Here is a 15,792-nt window from a genome sequence, read left to right as displayed (position 1 = left end):
AAAGCTAAGAACTTGACTCAACAATCTTCTGAGACAGAAGATTAGAAATAAAAATTTTAAAACCAATACCTGGACTTCTACATCCAGTTCTGGAATAGACTTAATTTTTCATCCTTTCTTGTTTATGTATATTACAAACCCCAAATACAGTATTACAATATTTCCTTTAAAACTTCCTATGTTTTAATATATATGACAACAATTGCACACACCATGGAGGAGTAAATGGAACTAAATTGTTGCAAGGTTTCCTATATTTCACACGAAGCAATATTCATTGAGTAAACTGTGATTAAAGATGTATATTATAATCCCCACAGGAAAGACATGTTAAGCAGAAGAATAAAGAGTTCAACATAATCCCTATCAAAATTCTAGCACGCTTTTCTTGAAAAAGCTGATACATTGATTCTAAAGTTTATACAGAAATACAAGGAATATAGAATAACCACAGTGGTATCAAAAAAGAAACACAGTGTCGAAAGACTTGTAATACCTGATTTCAAAATGTATCATAAAGCTATGTAGTCAATACAAGGTGGCACTGACATAAGGACAGACAAATCAATGGAATAAAATAAAGTCCAGAAATAGGCTCATATATATACAGTCCATAGATTTTCCACAAAGGTGCCAACGCAGTTCAATGGGGGAAAGAAATCTTCTCAGTAAACGTGCTAGAGTAAGTGGATATTCACAGAGAAAAAAAGTAACCTAGACCTCTACCTCATGCCATATATAAAACTTAATTTCAGATGGATCACTGTACTAAAGTTAAAAGCTAAAAACTGTAAAGCTTTTCCAGTTTTTTTCCAGATCTCTTAGCATTCAGAAAGCAATAACTACAAAAATATAGTAATTGATATATTAAACTTTAACAAAATTCAAAAGCTCCCTCATCAAAACATACTGTTCAGAAAGCAAACAGAAAACCCACCGAGTGGGAAAAACTATGTGCAATTCATACATACCAAATAACTTGTATCCAGAGTAAGTTAAAAACTCTCAGAGTCCAAAAATAATTTTTAAATTTATTTATTTTGAGGAGATAGGGAGCACAGAAGAACCAGCGAGAGAGGGAGAGAGAAAGCATCCCAAGCAGACTCCACACCATCAGCAGAGCCCAATGGTGAACTCACAAACTGTGATTATCATGACCCGAGCTGAAGTCAGATGCTTAACCGACTGAGCCACCCAGGCGATCCCAAAATCTTTTTATAAATTACAACATGGATAAAAGATGTTAACAGATAATTCACAGAGGAAGACAGATAAATGGCCAACAATCATGATTAAGTGCTCAAAAATATTAGTTACCAAGAAAATGCAAATTAAACCATAAGGATCACCAATACATAATAGAATGTAAAAAATAAAGTGGCAATATCAAACATTGAGGAAGACATGTGGTGCAAATTGCACTATCATTGCTGATGGAATTTTAAAATGGTATAGCCATTTTGGGAAAAGGGTTGGCAATTTTGTTTGTTTTTGTTTCCATGGAGCAAACCCAGAGCTTGAATTCACAACCCTGAGATCAGGACCTGAACTGAGATTAAGAGTCGGATTCCTAGGGGCACCTGGGTGGCTCAGTCCGTTAAACATCGAACTTCGACTTAGGTCATGATCTCATGGTTCATGAGTTTGAGCCCCGCATCAGGCTCTGTGCTGACAGCTCAGAGCCCAGAGCCTGCTTCAGATTCTGTGTCTCCCCCTCTCTCTGCTCCTCCCCTACTCGCACTATGTCCCTATCTCAAAAATAAATAAACATTTAAAAAAAAAAAAGAGAGAGACACTTAAACCAACTGAGCCACCCAGGTGCCCCAGCAATTTCTTTTTTCTTTTTTTATAATTTTTTTAAATGTTTTATTTATTTTTGAGAGAAAGAGAAAGAGAGAACAAGCGTGCAGGGGAGGAACAGAGAGAGAGGGAAACACAGAACCCAAAGCAGGCTCCAGGCTCCGAGCTGTCAGCACAGAGCCGGATGCAGGGCTCAAACCCACAAACTGTGAGATCACGACCTGAGCCAAAGTCGGATGCTTAATCAACTGAGCCACCCAGGTGCCACTCCAGTAATTCTTAAAGTTAAACACACACCTACTCAATAATGCAGCAATTTGTTCCTAGGTAGTTACCTAAGAGAAATAAAAATATACATCTACAAAAGACCTGCAGAGGAATGTTCAAAACCGTTCTATTTATAAACAGCACCAAATAAGAAACAATTCAAATGTCTATCAATAGGGTAATAGATAAAAACTAATTGTAATATGTTCATACAGTGGAATTACTACTCAATAAAAAGAACAAAGCACTGATTAAATACATGGATGACTCTCACATGCATGATGCTGACCAAAAGAAGCCAAACACAGAAAAGTACATATTGTATAATTCTATTTATACAAAGTTTTACAAAAGCCAAATCTAAAAAAAAAAAAAAAAAAGATAGAGGAATGACTCACTGAGGGAAGGTAGGGTAGCATCTGACTGGGAAGGGGCATTGAGGAAGTTTTCTGGAGTGATACAACTGTTCCATATCTTGACAGGGGTGTGGGTTATATGGTATGTGCACTTTGAAAAATTAATTGAATTATACATGTAAGATTTATGTTTCACTACATATAAACTTTACCTTAAAAAAAAAACCCAAAACTGTAGGGGCACCTGGGTAGCTTAGTCGGTTAAGCATCTGACTCTTGGTTTCAATTCAGGTCATGATCTCACAACTCGAGAGTTCGAGCCCCACTGCAGAGCCTGCTTGGGATTCTCTGTCTCCCTCTCTCTCTGTCCCTGCCCCACTCATGCTGTCTCTCTCTCTCTCTCTCTCTCAAAATAAACAAACATTAAAAAAAAACAACACAAAAACTGTAAACAAAGAATGGTATACCTAAGGAATTTTAAAACTACTTTTGTATATTCTAGGGAAAATGGACAATTTGAATATGGACTCTGGACTAGATAATAGTATTATATCACTGTTAAATTTCCTATTTTTGATAAATGTTCTATGGTTAAATAAGAGATTGCCTTTATTCTTAGTAAACATATACATATATATAAATATTTTGTGGTAAGAGAGAGCAATGTTCCCAAATGATTCAAACAAGAAAGAAAGAAAATGCATATATGTATATCAAGAGAGAAAGAGAAAAAGAATAATAAAGCAAATGCAGCAAAATGTTAAAAACTGCTAAAACTAGGTAAAAGGTATAAAGGAATTCCTCTACTATTCTTTCAACATCTCTGTAAATTTGAAATTGTATTACAATAAAAAAGGTAATAAAAAAGAGCTAACACGAGACTGGTATTATCTATTTAAATATTCCAATGAGGAAAACCAATTCCTTTTTCTGGCCTTAGACTGGATCACCCTAATCTAATCTAATTCCCCGGTTTCACAAATGAAAAATGAAGTCCAGAAAAACTAGGCCAATAGATAATTAGACTGCAGTGGAGTCAAGTTAGAACTCTGATCTCGACTCCTACTTCAATACTCCTGCAATAGTTTTTAGGAGTATTTTTAGCTTTGAAAAATAGCCAAACTTATTTATTTATTTACTTATTTTTTAAGTTTGTTATTAAAGGATAGTTGACATACAATGTTATATTAGGTTCAGGTGTACAATATAGCGATTCGACAATTTTATATAATACTCAATGTAAGTGTAGTTACTACAAAACATTATTAGAGTATTATTGACTATTTTCCCTATGCTGTACTTTTCATCTCCATGACTTATTTATTTGGTAACTACAAGTTCATTTCTCTTAGTTCCCTTTACTAATTTCACCCATCCACCAACCCACAACCCAACCTTATTTATTACATATGGTATTTACCAGAAAAAAACTACTGTAGCTAGTGGTATTACTAGAACCAAAATTCTGACACTTAAGACTACAATCTACTTGGGAGAGGCAGCACACTGATTAAACCAGAGTATTTTTATAGAAAAATATATCCTCCATTACAATCTTGGCAATAACAAACCAATCTGGACCAAACGCTCACAGTCTATAAAGGGATAACACCAGGATGATAGTACACACTATTGTTAGTCTAGGCTGTAGGCAAGATATACTGTCTACTCAGAAATTCCTTTGAGGGGCGCCTAGGTGGGTCAGTTGGTTAAATGTCTGACTTCGGCTCAGGTCATGAACTCATGGCTCATGGGTTCGAGCCCCACATCTGACTCTGTGCTGACAGCTCAGAGCTGAAGTCTGCTTCAGATTCTGGGTCTCCCTCTCTCTCTCTCTCTCTCTCTGCCCCTCCCCAGCTCACGCTCTGTCTCTCAAAAATAAACATTAAAAAAAAAATTGGTGGTGCCTGGGTGGCTCAGTCGGTTGAGCGTCCGACTTCGGCTCAGGTCATGATCTCTCGTGGTTTGTGGGTTTGAACCCCGCGTCGGGCTCAGAGCCTGGAGCCTGCTTCGGATTCTGTGTCTCCCCCTCTCTCTGCCCCTGCCATGCTCATGCTCTGTCTCTGTCTCTTAATAATAAATAAACGTTTAAATTTGAAAATAAATTGTGATTTCCCCCCATTAGAAGAAAGTAAAGCTGACATGGGATGAAGTAAGTTGTGTCCCACACCAAGAAAGGAAATAAGCAGAAGTTTAAAGGCATGGAAACTTCAAAACAATTCTCTTAGAGTACAAGGGCTGAACTTCGATTTCTTTTGTTTCTAGGGGGAAAAAAAGTTAATGTATTACTAATGTACTATAACAGGGCAAAGGTCCACCATACTATCTTTCTTTACCAGTGAAAGGACTCTCAGCCAAGAACATTATAACTCTCTATTTCAAACAACTAAGTTAAAGGATAACAAAATGTAAAATTCGTTTATCCTCAGTTTCATGTCTCATAGAGCTAAATATATGGTAATAAAAACCGCCCAGTGAATTATTGGAGAATATAAATAAATGGAGAGATACTTCATGTACATGGATAAGCAGGCTCAATACTGTCAAGATGTCGGTTCTTTCCAACCTGATGTATAGATTCAACATAATTCCAAATAAAGTCCCAGCAACTTATGTTATGGATATCAACAAACTGGCTGTAAAGTTTATGTAGGAAGGGAAAAGACCCAGTGTTGAAGGGGAGGAGCAAAGGCCAAGAACTGACCCTATCCAACTTTAAGAGTTACTATAAAGCTCTAATAATCAAGACAGTGTGGTATTGACAGAATAGAAAAAGAGATGAATGGAACAGAATACGGGGCCCAGAAATATACCCACACAAGTACAGTTAAATGATCTTTGACGAGGGGGAAAAGCTTTTCAATGGAAAAAGGATAGCCTTTTGAAAAATGGGGCTGGAACAAATGGATATCCAATTCCTAGAAGATAACATAGGAGGAAATCTAAAGGACATTGAGTATAGTGATGACTTTTCAAATGTAACAGCAAAGGCATGACCCATGAAAGAAGTAAATGAAAACTGGACTTCATTAAAATTAAAAGCTTCTGCTCTGTGAAAGACCATGTCAAAAGAATGAGAGGAAAAACCACAGAATGGGAGAAAATAGTTGCAAAAGATATACCTGATAAAGGACTGTTTTCCAAAATATACCAAGAACTCTTAAAACTCAACAATAAGAAAATAAACAACCTGATTTAAAAAGACCTGAGGGGGTTGGTGGCGCTTGGGTGGCTCAGTTGGTTAAGCGTCCCACTTTGGCTCAGGTCAAATTACTGAGCCAAAGTGAATTACTTAAAAATAAAATTTAAAAATCTAAATGGATACCTCACCAAAAAGATACAAATGGCAAATAAGCATATAAAAAGATGGTTAGCATCATATGTCATCAGGGATCTCCAAGTTAAAATAACAAGATACAGGGGCGCCTGGGTAGCTCAGTCGGTTGAGCGTCTGGCTTCAGCTCAGGTCATGATCTCAGTTTGTGAGTTCGAGCCCCACATCGGGCTCTGTGCTGACAGCTCAGAGCCTGGAGCCTGTTTCAGATTCTGTGTCTCCCTCTCTTTCTGCTCCTCCCCTGCTCATGCTCTGTCTCTCTCTCTCTCAAAAATAAATAAACATTAAAAAAAAATTTTTTTTAAATTTAAAAAAATTAAAAAAATAACAAGATATCACTACACACCTATTAGAATGGCCAAAATCCAAAACACTGACAACACCATATGCTGGTGAGGATGTGAAGAAAGAGCAATTCTCAGACTCATGGCTGGTCAGAATACAAAACGGTACAGACACTTTGGAAGAGAGTTTAGCAGTTTCTTACAGATATAAACATATTATTATACTATAACTCAGCAGTGAATTGAAATCCAATGTCAACACAAAAACCTGTGCATGGACATTTACAGCAGCTTTGTTCATAACTGCCAAAACTTAAAAGCCACCAAGATGTCCTTCAACACGTGAAAAGATAAATTCCATAAAATGGAACATTGTTCAGCAACAAAGAAATGAGCTATTATGCCACAAAAAGACAAGGAACCTTAAATGCACATTGCTAAGCTACAGAAGACAGTCTGAAAAGGCTTCGTACTGTATGATTCCAACTACCTGGCATTCTGGAAAAGGCAAAACTATGGAGATGTAAAAAGATCAGTGATTGCGAGAGTTTGGGGTAAGGTATGTAGGGATGAACAGGTGGAACACAAGAGATATTTAGGGCAGTAAAATCAGTTAGTATATTATTGTAATGGTGGAAATGTGTCATTACAGATTTGTCAAAACTCAAAGAATATACAATACAGTGATCCTTTTAGTTAATGATAATGTATCAATACTGGTTCATCAATAACAAATGTACCACACTAATGAAAGATGTTAATAATGAGGAAAATGTCTCTACTTACCCTTAATTTTTCTGTAAACCTAAAACTGGTCTAAAAAATAAAGCCCATTAATTTTTTAAAAACTCACCAATAAACTTCTTACCAGGTCTAATGAAGACATTTTCCACAGACAACATTGCTGCTATTGGAAGTAGTAGATCTTCACAATCTAGAGAAGCAGCCTTGATTACTGCACATGTCAGATGTGGAGGGAGAGGAAATTCCACCATAGACAAACCCAATCTGGTCACATGGCCACTCCTTAATAGAAAGAAAAGGTTCTTAAGTCTTTCTACCTTGGGAGAGTACAAATGAAATGTTCATCATTCAGAATAAATCAGATATAATTTATATTACCTTAAATCAACTCCAGAAATTCAATTCAATACAAGAAATATGATACACTGGTCATTGATAAAAGAAACATAAAGACGATAAATTCCCTGCTTTGGAAGGCCAATACATCCAAAAAACTAAACAATGAGACAGAATAAAGTAGTATGGTAAAAGACCATACAAATCGGTACAGAGGCATAGAGGATGATGTCCTTAAAGAAATGAGAGAATGATAATTACCAAAAATTTCCCCATTACACAATCATGAGAACAAGGACTCTGGCTCTGTTATTATTTTGATATACCCAGATTAATGCCTGGCACTGAAATGACACTCAAAAATTACCTGTTAAATAATACTAAATATAAACATAATTTTATCATAAAATTTTTATTCATTTGTTTATTTAAGTAGGCTTCACACCCTGCATACAGCCCAGCAAGGGACTTGAACTCACAACCCTGAGATCAAGACCTGAGCTGAGATCAAGAATCAGATGCTTAACCGACTGAACCACCCAGAGACCTTTATCATATAATTTTTAAATTCAGAATTGTGGCAAAGAAAAACTGAGGGAAAATTCTAATTTCAGGTAAAACAATCCATTCAATTCAAACAAATCATTTTCTGCTGATAAAAGAAACTATTAGGAACCCTATTTTAAAAGGAGATTGCAGTGCCTGGCTGGCTCAGTCAATAGAGCGTATGACTCTTAATCATGGGGTTGTTTGAGCTCCATATGTGGCACAGAGTTTACTTAAAATAAAAATTAAAAATTAAGATAAAATAAAATAAAATAAAACAGAAAGAGATTAACATCTGCTGTGGTTTAATTTTTGTTGTTGTTGTTGTTTTACCTGTCAATAGCATCACACTGGTAAAGTTGTTTAAGAGCTTCCAAAATAAGCCTCTCATTAGGTGGATCCAAATAGGGAAACCTGTGTGTTTAAATGAGATATGAAATAAGATTCCATTCCCTGACCATGATTAAGATTTCATACAGACTCGAAAATTTCTTTATAAGGTTTTACTTCTCCTATTTTTCAAGCTCTCTTTCTTTTTCCTAAGCATTCTATGATCATAACCAGATTCAGCAGAGGAAATTATTTTTTCTGAATCACACTCTTCCTTTAAATTCAAGAAACACTTCTTTTTGATTCCCCCTTAGCTGGAACACTCACCATTCTTCTCTGTTTATCTTAACCCTGCCCCATTCTTCATAGTCAATGTCAAATCTACTCTGTTCTTTAGCCCACAATTTTTATTACAGTTTTATAAACCAGTGGAGAAAATTAATTGAAAGTGGCCAAACATTACAAGTTGTTTAAGAGCACTTGAACATGTTTTTTAATAAAATGGTAAATATATTTGATTAATTTTACTATATTTGCTGTGTGTATATTCTTATTTTCTCCTGAACTATCTGAAAACAAGTTGCAAATACAATGCCAATTCACTCCCAAAATACTTCAGCATGCATCCTCTGAAAATAAAAGACAATCTCTTACATAACCACAATACCATTAATGAACATAAGACAATCACATTCACAAGGGTGGCATATAACCAAACATGAATATATGTATTACATATATACATTTGTTTGTTTTAATTAGAACAATAATTGCTTAATGCTATCTGCACTAGATTACTTTTTCCACTATAAGTCTTGAGATGGTAAATCATCTACTCCAATTTCTCACCTTGAAAAAGGTCCAACAAAGGACAAAAGGTCCAATACCTTACACAAAAGTCCATTCCAGGATTCACAGCTCTATTTAAAAACAAATAAACAAAAATCTTGTAGACTGTTCTACAGTCAGTTTTCCTACAACTTGTACCAACAAGTCCTGGCATCTTCTAGAGCAAGAGTCGGCAAACACTTTCTGTAAAAGGCCAGATAGTAAATATTTTAGGTTCTGCAGGCCATATGGTCTCTGTCACAATTATTCAATTCTGCTATTGTAGTGAAAGCAGCCATACATGAATGAACAGACATGGCTGTGTTCCAATAAAACTTTCTTTACAAAAACAGCCAGTGAGCCTGGACCATAGTTTTTGACCCCTGTCCTAGAGCAGTACCAAACCAGTCATCTGTTTCTTCTGTAGAAGAGCCCTTTCAGATTTGTAAAAACTACCATTATTTTTCTCCCTTGATTATACCAATTACCAATTCTGTCAAGCACTCCTTGTATTATTTGCTTTCCAAGAGACCCACTATACCTAATTACTATCTTTTAGAAACACTCTAGTTTGTCAAACTCTTCATAAAATGTGGTAATATCCAAAACTGAACTCCAAAGGTAGAGCGACCAACACAGAACAGGAATGCTATAATTCCAGTCATTTGAACTTTGCAGTCTATTAACATAACCAAAGTCTACGCCAGCAGAAATTTTTTCTTGTTTTCTAAACAGAATTAATAATTGCAAGCCCATATTGAGTTGTGGTGATCTGATCATTTTAGATCTTTTCCACATGAATTTCCTTAATGTACAACCAAAACACAGGATATAAGATGTAACCTTTCAGACTTTTGCCTTGTTGATTTGACCTGTGAGATCATTCTAAACCTTCCAGTTTTAATCATTGATTAGATATCAAGACATTTTCCAGAAATCTGATAATCATGACTTCAATATCTTTACTTAATACTGGCATTTAAAATGCTTATGAAGAAAGAGCAAAATTCAGTTTACTATCAGCACATCCTCCATCTAGGATATACTACACAATTAATCAATACTTTCTGAATTTGGCTCTTTGGCAACTACTCTATTCAGCAGTCCTATCACCTTATTCACAAAGATGTCAAATGTAATCTTATTAAATACTGTGTAGAAAACAAGAGACATTAGGTTATCATTCAATAAATACTTATAGTGCACCCATTATGTGGACAGTCCTGTATTCAAACTGAAAAGGAAATGGTTTATTATGACATATTCTTTGTGAACCATTTTGATTCATACTGATTACTATAAATCACCATTAAATTCTCTAAAAACATTTTCTAATAAAAATATGCTAGAATTTGCTAAGACCAATTTCAAGCACACTGGGCAGTTGTTTACAGATTCTGCCCTTTTCCTAAATGAAAAAATCAAGACATTTGTATTTCTCACAATTTTCTGGCAACCTGTTCTGTATAATTTCTCATAGATAACCCAAAACCTACAAGTTATTTTAGTGCCATGGAAATAATTCCTAAAGCCTCAAGACACTCATTTATAGTCATTAGGTTTTATCTCATTTCTTAATCCATCTTGGTCATCAATTCCTTTTTATTTAGACTTGCGTTCATCTTTCATGTTTTAAAAACATTCTTGATAATGGAGAAAAAAGAAGCAATAGATGAAAAGCTCCATTTTCTTTCTGTCATCTATGAGTACTATAACATCTATCCCAAATACTGGTTCTATTTCTATACACATTAAAAAGAGAGAGGAGAGGGGTGCCCGGCTGGCTCAGTCAGTGTAGCATGTGACTCTTGATCTCAGGGTTGTGAGTTAAACCCCAGGTTAGGTGTAGAGATTACTTAAAAACAAAATCTTTTTTTTTAAAAAAGGGAGAGAGGAAAGAGAATTTTTTTTTTTTTTTGTCTCTTGCATTTTGGGGACTTTTAGTACATTCTAGTCTTAAAACTTAAGATGGAAAAATAACTCAGTGCAGAAGTTATTAGGTAATTATTATTCCTATTTTTCTAACATACATTTATTCTTGATTACATGCCACTCTTGATATTATTCCTATCTTTCTAATACATATTTATTCTTGATTGTATGCTGTTTTGTGATTATATATTATTCACAAAAATAATACTATGAATACTGTTTTTAAATTGGGCTCATCTGAAAGCTTTCTGTTTGCCATATGGAACTCTTTAGATGATTCTTCTTTCTCACTGGTATCATTCATGATTACAGTTAGAATTTCATATATTATATACTTTCCTCTTTGTAATTATCTACATTCTCATTTAGAACATCTCTAGTCTTAACACTATCCAAAAAAAATTTTAATTGGTTTTCCAAGAGTATAGAACACATATTTGGATATATCTAGTAATTACTTCCCTTCTTACGAACTTACAGAATGCATGGTCACCTCCCAGGGTTCCCGACACTTTCACATTCATAGACAAATAAAACTAAAATTAAGAGCAAGACAGTACTTTCCTTCATTATTTCCTCTATCACATATAATATGAAATTTCAAGCCCCTACAACAATATTTCATCCTATACCAATTGATTATATAGTTTTAACATTTGAGTAATTTAACAGTTGTTCTACTGTTTGCTTCATGTGTCCGAATCTTGCTTCCTTAATATAACTTAAGTTTGGTGAAAGCAAAATACTACTACCGAGTATTATTCTGTCTCTCACAATACTTGGTACAATGCTAGTCATACAAAAGATGCTATGAGAAAACCACTTTCTGATTGGAATAAGGGTCATTATATACCTTTCATTACAGATAAACAGTGGTCACTAAATGATCCAAATAAACTTCAGTGTGAAGCACCCCATTAAGCCAACGTTAAAATATGAGCAAGGGATCAAATCACAGGAAAGCAATGCAAAGAAGTTTTTTTTAAAAATTTTTTTTAATGTTTATTTATTTTTGAGAGAGACAAAGACAGAATGAGAGTGGGTTGGGGGAGAGAGAGAGGGAGGCACAGAATCTGAAGTAGGCTCCAGGCTCCAAGCTGTCAACACAAAGCCTAACGCAGGACTTGAACTCACAAGCTGTGAGATCATGACCTGAGCAAAGTCGGACGCTCAACCGACTGAGCCACCCAGGTGCCCCAAAGAAGCCTTTTATTTGGGCTTAGGTAAACTGTGAAAAGCTGTGATATAGGAATCAAATACTTCAAAAGAATTCTGGCTCCACCCTAACAAATTTTTCTTTTTTCAAATTGTCTACATACCTTATAACATCGTGTATGGCAAGGCACTTTAAGGTCAGAACTACAGATGTCAAACTAGTTCTCTTGATCTCAGGGATCACATGGTCAGGCATACACTGGTTCCAAAAATCTTTACTATAGATCCGAAAGCATTTTCCTGAGGAAGTCCTGCCAGCTCGACCACTTCGCTGTAACGCCTCACTCCTTTAAAAGGAAAAAACAAAACAAAACACAAAAGTCCCCAAAACATACTGCAGGTTTCCTAAGTAGTTAACATCATACCCCCAAGCCAGCTAGAAATGATCTAATAAACTGTTCTCTGAATAAAAAAGCTTTAGAGACTTACTTTGAAATTGGAACCACCTCCAGGATATCCAACCCTAATCTGGGATTGTGATTTAACTGCTTCACAAAGCCACCATCTACCACATATCTAAGAGGAATGAAAAACAGTTATGTTTTCAGAAAATAAGGAAAGACTTGTTGCATTTTGGTCACTTTGTATTCTCCTTTTCTACCAAACTAACAACTACATAATGACTTTTATGTTAAACGTAAAACTTGAAAGTCAAGAAACTGCAACCCTGTACATCACTAATGGGAATGTAAAGTGGTTAAGCCAATGTGCAAAACAGTTTAAAGTTTCCTCTAAAGGTTTAAAAGAATTACCACATTATCGAGAAACTGCATTCTTAAGCGTATACCCAAAAGAACTGAAACAAGTACTCAACCAATGTTCATAGACATATTTTCATAGAAGCACTATTCGTAAAAGCCCAAAGGCAGAAATAACCTAAATGTCCATTAGCCATTAAGGGATAAATGGATGAACAAATTATGGTATATACATGTAATGGAACATTATTCAGCCATAAAAATGAATGAAGTGCTGATACATGCTACAATGTGAATGAACCTCTCAAAAGCATATGAGTGAAAGCAAGACATATTGTATGACTCCTTATGGATAAAATATCCAGAATAGGATTTCATAAAAATAGAAAATACACTGGTGGTTGCCAAAGGCTAGAATGGAGGAGGGCGTGAGGAGTAATTTGCTTAAAGGGCACAGGGTTTTATTTGGGGGTAATAAAAATGTTTTAGAAGAGAAAGAATTAGTATTAGTTGTAGTACAACATCGTAGAAGTACTAAATACTAACTATTCACTTTTAACTGTTAATTTTATATTATGTGAATTTCTCCTCTAAAAAACAAACCTGAAAGTCACCTCTAGACCAACAATACCATTTAAGTCAATTAAACAGAGAACAAGTCGAGTAAAAAACTAAGTTAGGAGTAATAGCAGGTTTACCATTCACTAATGGAACATTCCAAAACACACTATGTAATGACTTTTGCCATTGCTGGAAACAGAAAATTGCAGAGGTTAACTTACTTCAGACAACTGCTCTCTTAAGCCCTTAGTGAAATCGTTATTTTTAAAGTAAAGAAGAAAAGCAAAGAAAATTAAACTGCCTCTCAGATCTGATCATTTTACCCAAAAGAAATATATACAATCTTTGAGATTCACATCCAGCCTTCCTATGGCAAGCAGGACATAAAATATTAGTCAAGGACGTAAAATATACTAGATTAAAGATAAATATCCAAAAGGGCTGTGGGTTAACAGTCTAAAAGAACTTCACATTAACCATCAGTCTAGATTTAAATTTTCCAAGTGTTTCTCCACTAAATTTACTCAAAAATTTGATGTATTATTGATTACATAAAAAAATAAGAGACTCGCAGGGCACCTGGGTGGCTCAGTTGGTTACCAGCATCCAACTTCGGCTCAGGTCATGATCTTGCGGTTCAGGGGTTCAAGCCCCACGCTGGGCTCTGTGCTGACAGCTCAGAGCCTGGAGCCTGTTTCAGATTCTGTGTCTCCCTCTCTCTCTGCCCCTCCCCTGTTCATGCTCTCTCTCTCTCTCTCTCTCAAAAATAAAAATAAAAAACATTTTAAAAAAAGATAAGAGACTCACATTGTAGTTCATTTCACTAAAAGGTGAAAAGTGAGAAACAGTACCTTCAGATAAACACTTGGATATACAACACTTACTCCACCAAGTGAAAGTGTCAGATGAGAAAAGAATATCAGATCATCTTAGGTATAGGCTGATAATGAGCAGAGATAAATAAAAATAGCTTTGGTTTTCTATCTAATGAATAATGAAACCTGTGAAACATTACGTATAATCTTAAATTTTGGAAGAGAAAGCTACAAATTGCCAAATAAAAGTAGTTAAAAAGTATACTAAAAGTATACTGTGTATCTCCTACTCTATTTTCTAACCATGGCAATCAATAATTACAAAAAAGTGATAGGTGATTACAAGTATGTGAGAAGGAAATTAGTGTATGACACAGAGGAGGAAACACAAAATTAAGTGGCTTCCTTAGCTTTAAAAGAAACCTTAGGGGCACCTGGGTGGCCCAGTCAGTTGGGCACCCAAATTTGGCTCAGGTCATGATCTCGTGGTTCATGAGTTCGAGCCCCACATTGGGCTCTGTGCTGACAGCTCAGAGCCTGGAGCCTCCTTCAGATTCTGTGTCTCCCTCTCTCTCTGCCCCTCCCCTGCTCGCACTCTATCTCTCAAAGATGAATAAAGATTAAAAAAAAATTTTTTTTAAAGAAACCTTAAAAGTTGTACCTGATTCCATCTATTGTCAAAGATGTTGCAGAAATATTGGTGGATATGACACATTTTCTAATTCCAGGTGGAGGTGGCAAAAATATTCTCCTCTGCTGATCTAAAATACACATAAAGAGAAAATGTAAATTTACAACATGCATTTGTCAAACTCCACTTTTGAGAAACTTACTTCTTTTCATTAAAAGTTACGTTTCCTTCACTTCTTTAATTATCTTGAATTCAAAATAGCAAAACTTATCTTTGCCTCCTCACCTCTTGCTGCTAAGATTTCTAGATCCATTAAATCACAGATTATAATTGCTAAAATAAACTCTACAGCAGGGTCCTTTTATGTAGGTCATAGTTCCCTTTGAGAATATTTTAAAAACTGTGGCCCTCTTCTCCATTAAAAGACACATATATACACACATACAAAAATTTCAAATAATTTCAGCGTGTTCAGGGATTCTCTGAAGCCCATCCATGGATGACACATTAAGGACCTCTCTCTGCCTTAAAGACTGATTAGCTAGGTGGTTTTTACTTTTTAGGGAGTCTTTCTGATTACTCATGGCTACCTCTCTAAGCAAGTAACACCACACTCCTTCCCCTTAGCCATACATTCTAAAGGATGAACCCAAGCAGTAACGCTTGTAGTATTGTACCTTGTTCCTCCAGCCATAGTTTATGGCACCAAAGATAAACATCTCCCCCCAAGCTGGGGCAATCTGAATCTCCTGGAATTTGGAATAAGGTCCAAAAGATGCCAATTTGATTAGGCTACTCTCTGGCAAAGATGAAAAATAAACTTGTGAACCATAGAGAACTGGTTAATATACATGGAAGAAAGTCTAAAAGGAGAAAAGAATGAATTAGCCACGAGAGCTGACAAGAGAGTACTTCTGGGCTCCTGGCACTTCCCAGGCCTTAAAAGGACTGGGTGTAAAATAAGTAGCAGACAGATTTGGCCAGACTTGCTCTCTTGCAAGGTTAAGCACAAAATAAGACAAGAGAGTTAAGTATGTTTGCAAGGGAATGATTATAGTATGGGTGAAAGAAGATAAGTGACAGTTGATAAAGGACAGGTGTCAAAGCATTCTGAA

The 15,792-nt window shown here is 35.6% G+C and overlaps 1 protein-coding gene across 1 annotated transcript in view; it reads right to left on the bottom strand.

The window, feature by feature from the left end:
• DHX40 (DEAH-box helicase 40) overlaps nucleotides 1-15,792 on the bottom strand; it is a 46,938-nt gene that overhangs the window by 15,927 nt on the left and 15,219 nt on the right. The window contains exons 8-12 of the mRNA XM_019431095.2: nucleotides 14,708-14,807; nucleotides 12,402-12,488; nucleotides 12,077-12,259; nucleotides 8,001-8,081; nucleotides 6,910-7,067 (exon numbers count right to left, since the gene is read on the bottom strand). Coding sequence (XP_019286640.1) covers nucleotides 6,910-7,067; nucleotides 8,001-8,081; nucleotides 12,077-12,259; nucleotides 12,402-12,488; nucleotides 14,708-14,807 — 609 coding nt within the window. The remainder of the gene's footprint in view (nucleotides 1-6,909; nucleotides 7,068-8,000; nucleotides 8,082-12,076; nucleotides 12,260-12,401; nucleotides 12,489-14,707; nucleotides 14,808-15,792) is intronic.

This window comes from Panthera pardus, unplaced genomic scaffold (genome assembly GCF_024362965.1).
Source record: "Panthera pardus isolate Hobbes unplaced genomic scaffold, ASM2436296v1 HiC_scaffold_3, whole genome shotgun sequence".
NCBI classification, from domain to species: Eukaryota; Metazoa; Chordata; class Mammalia; order Carnivora; family Felidae; genus Panthera; species Panthera pardus.
Note: the sequence above shows the minus strand (reverse complement) of the source record. Positions and strands in the feature narration are given on the sequence as shown.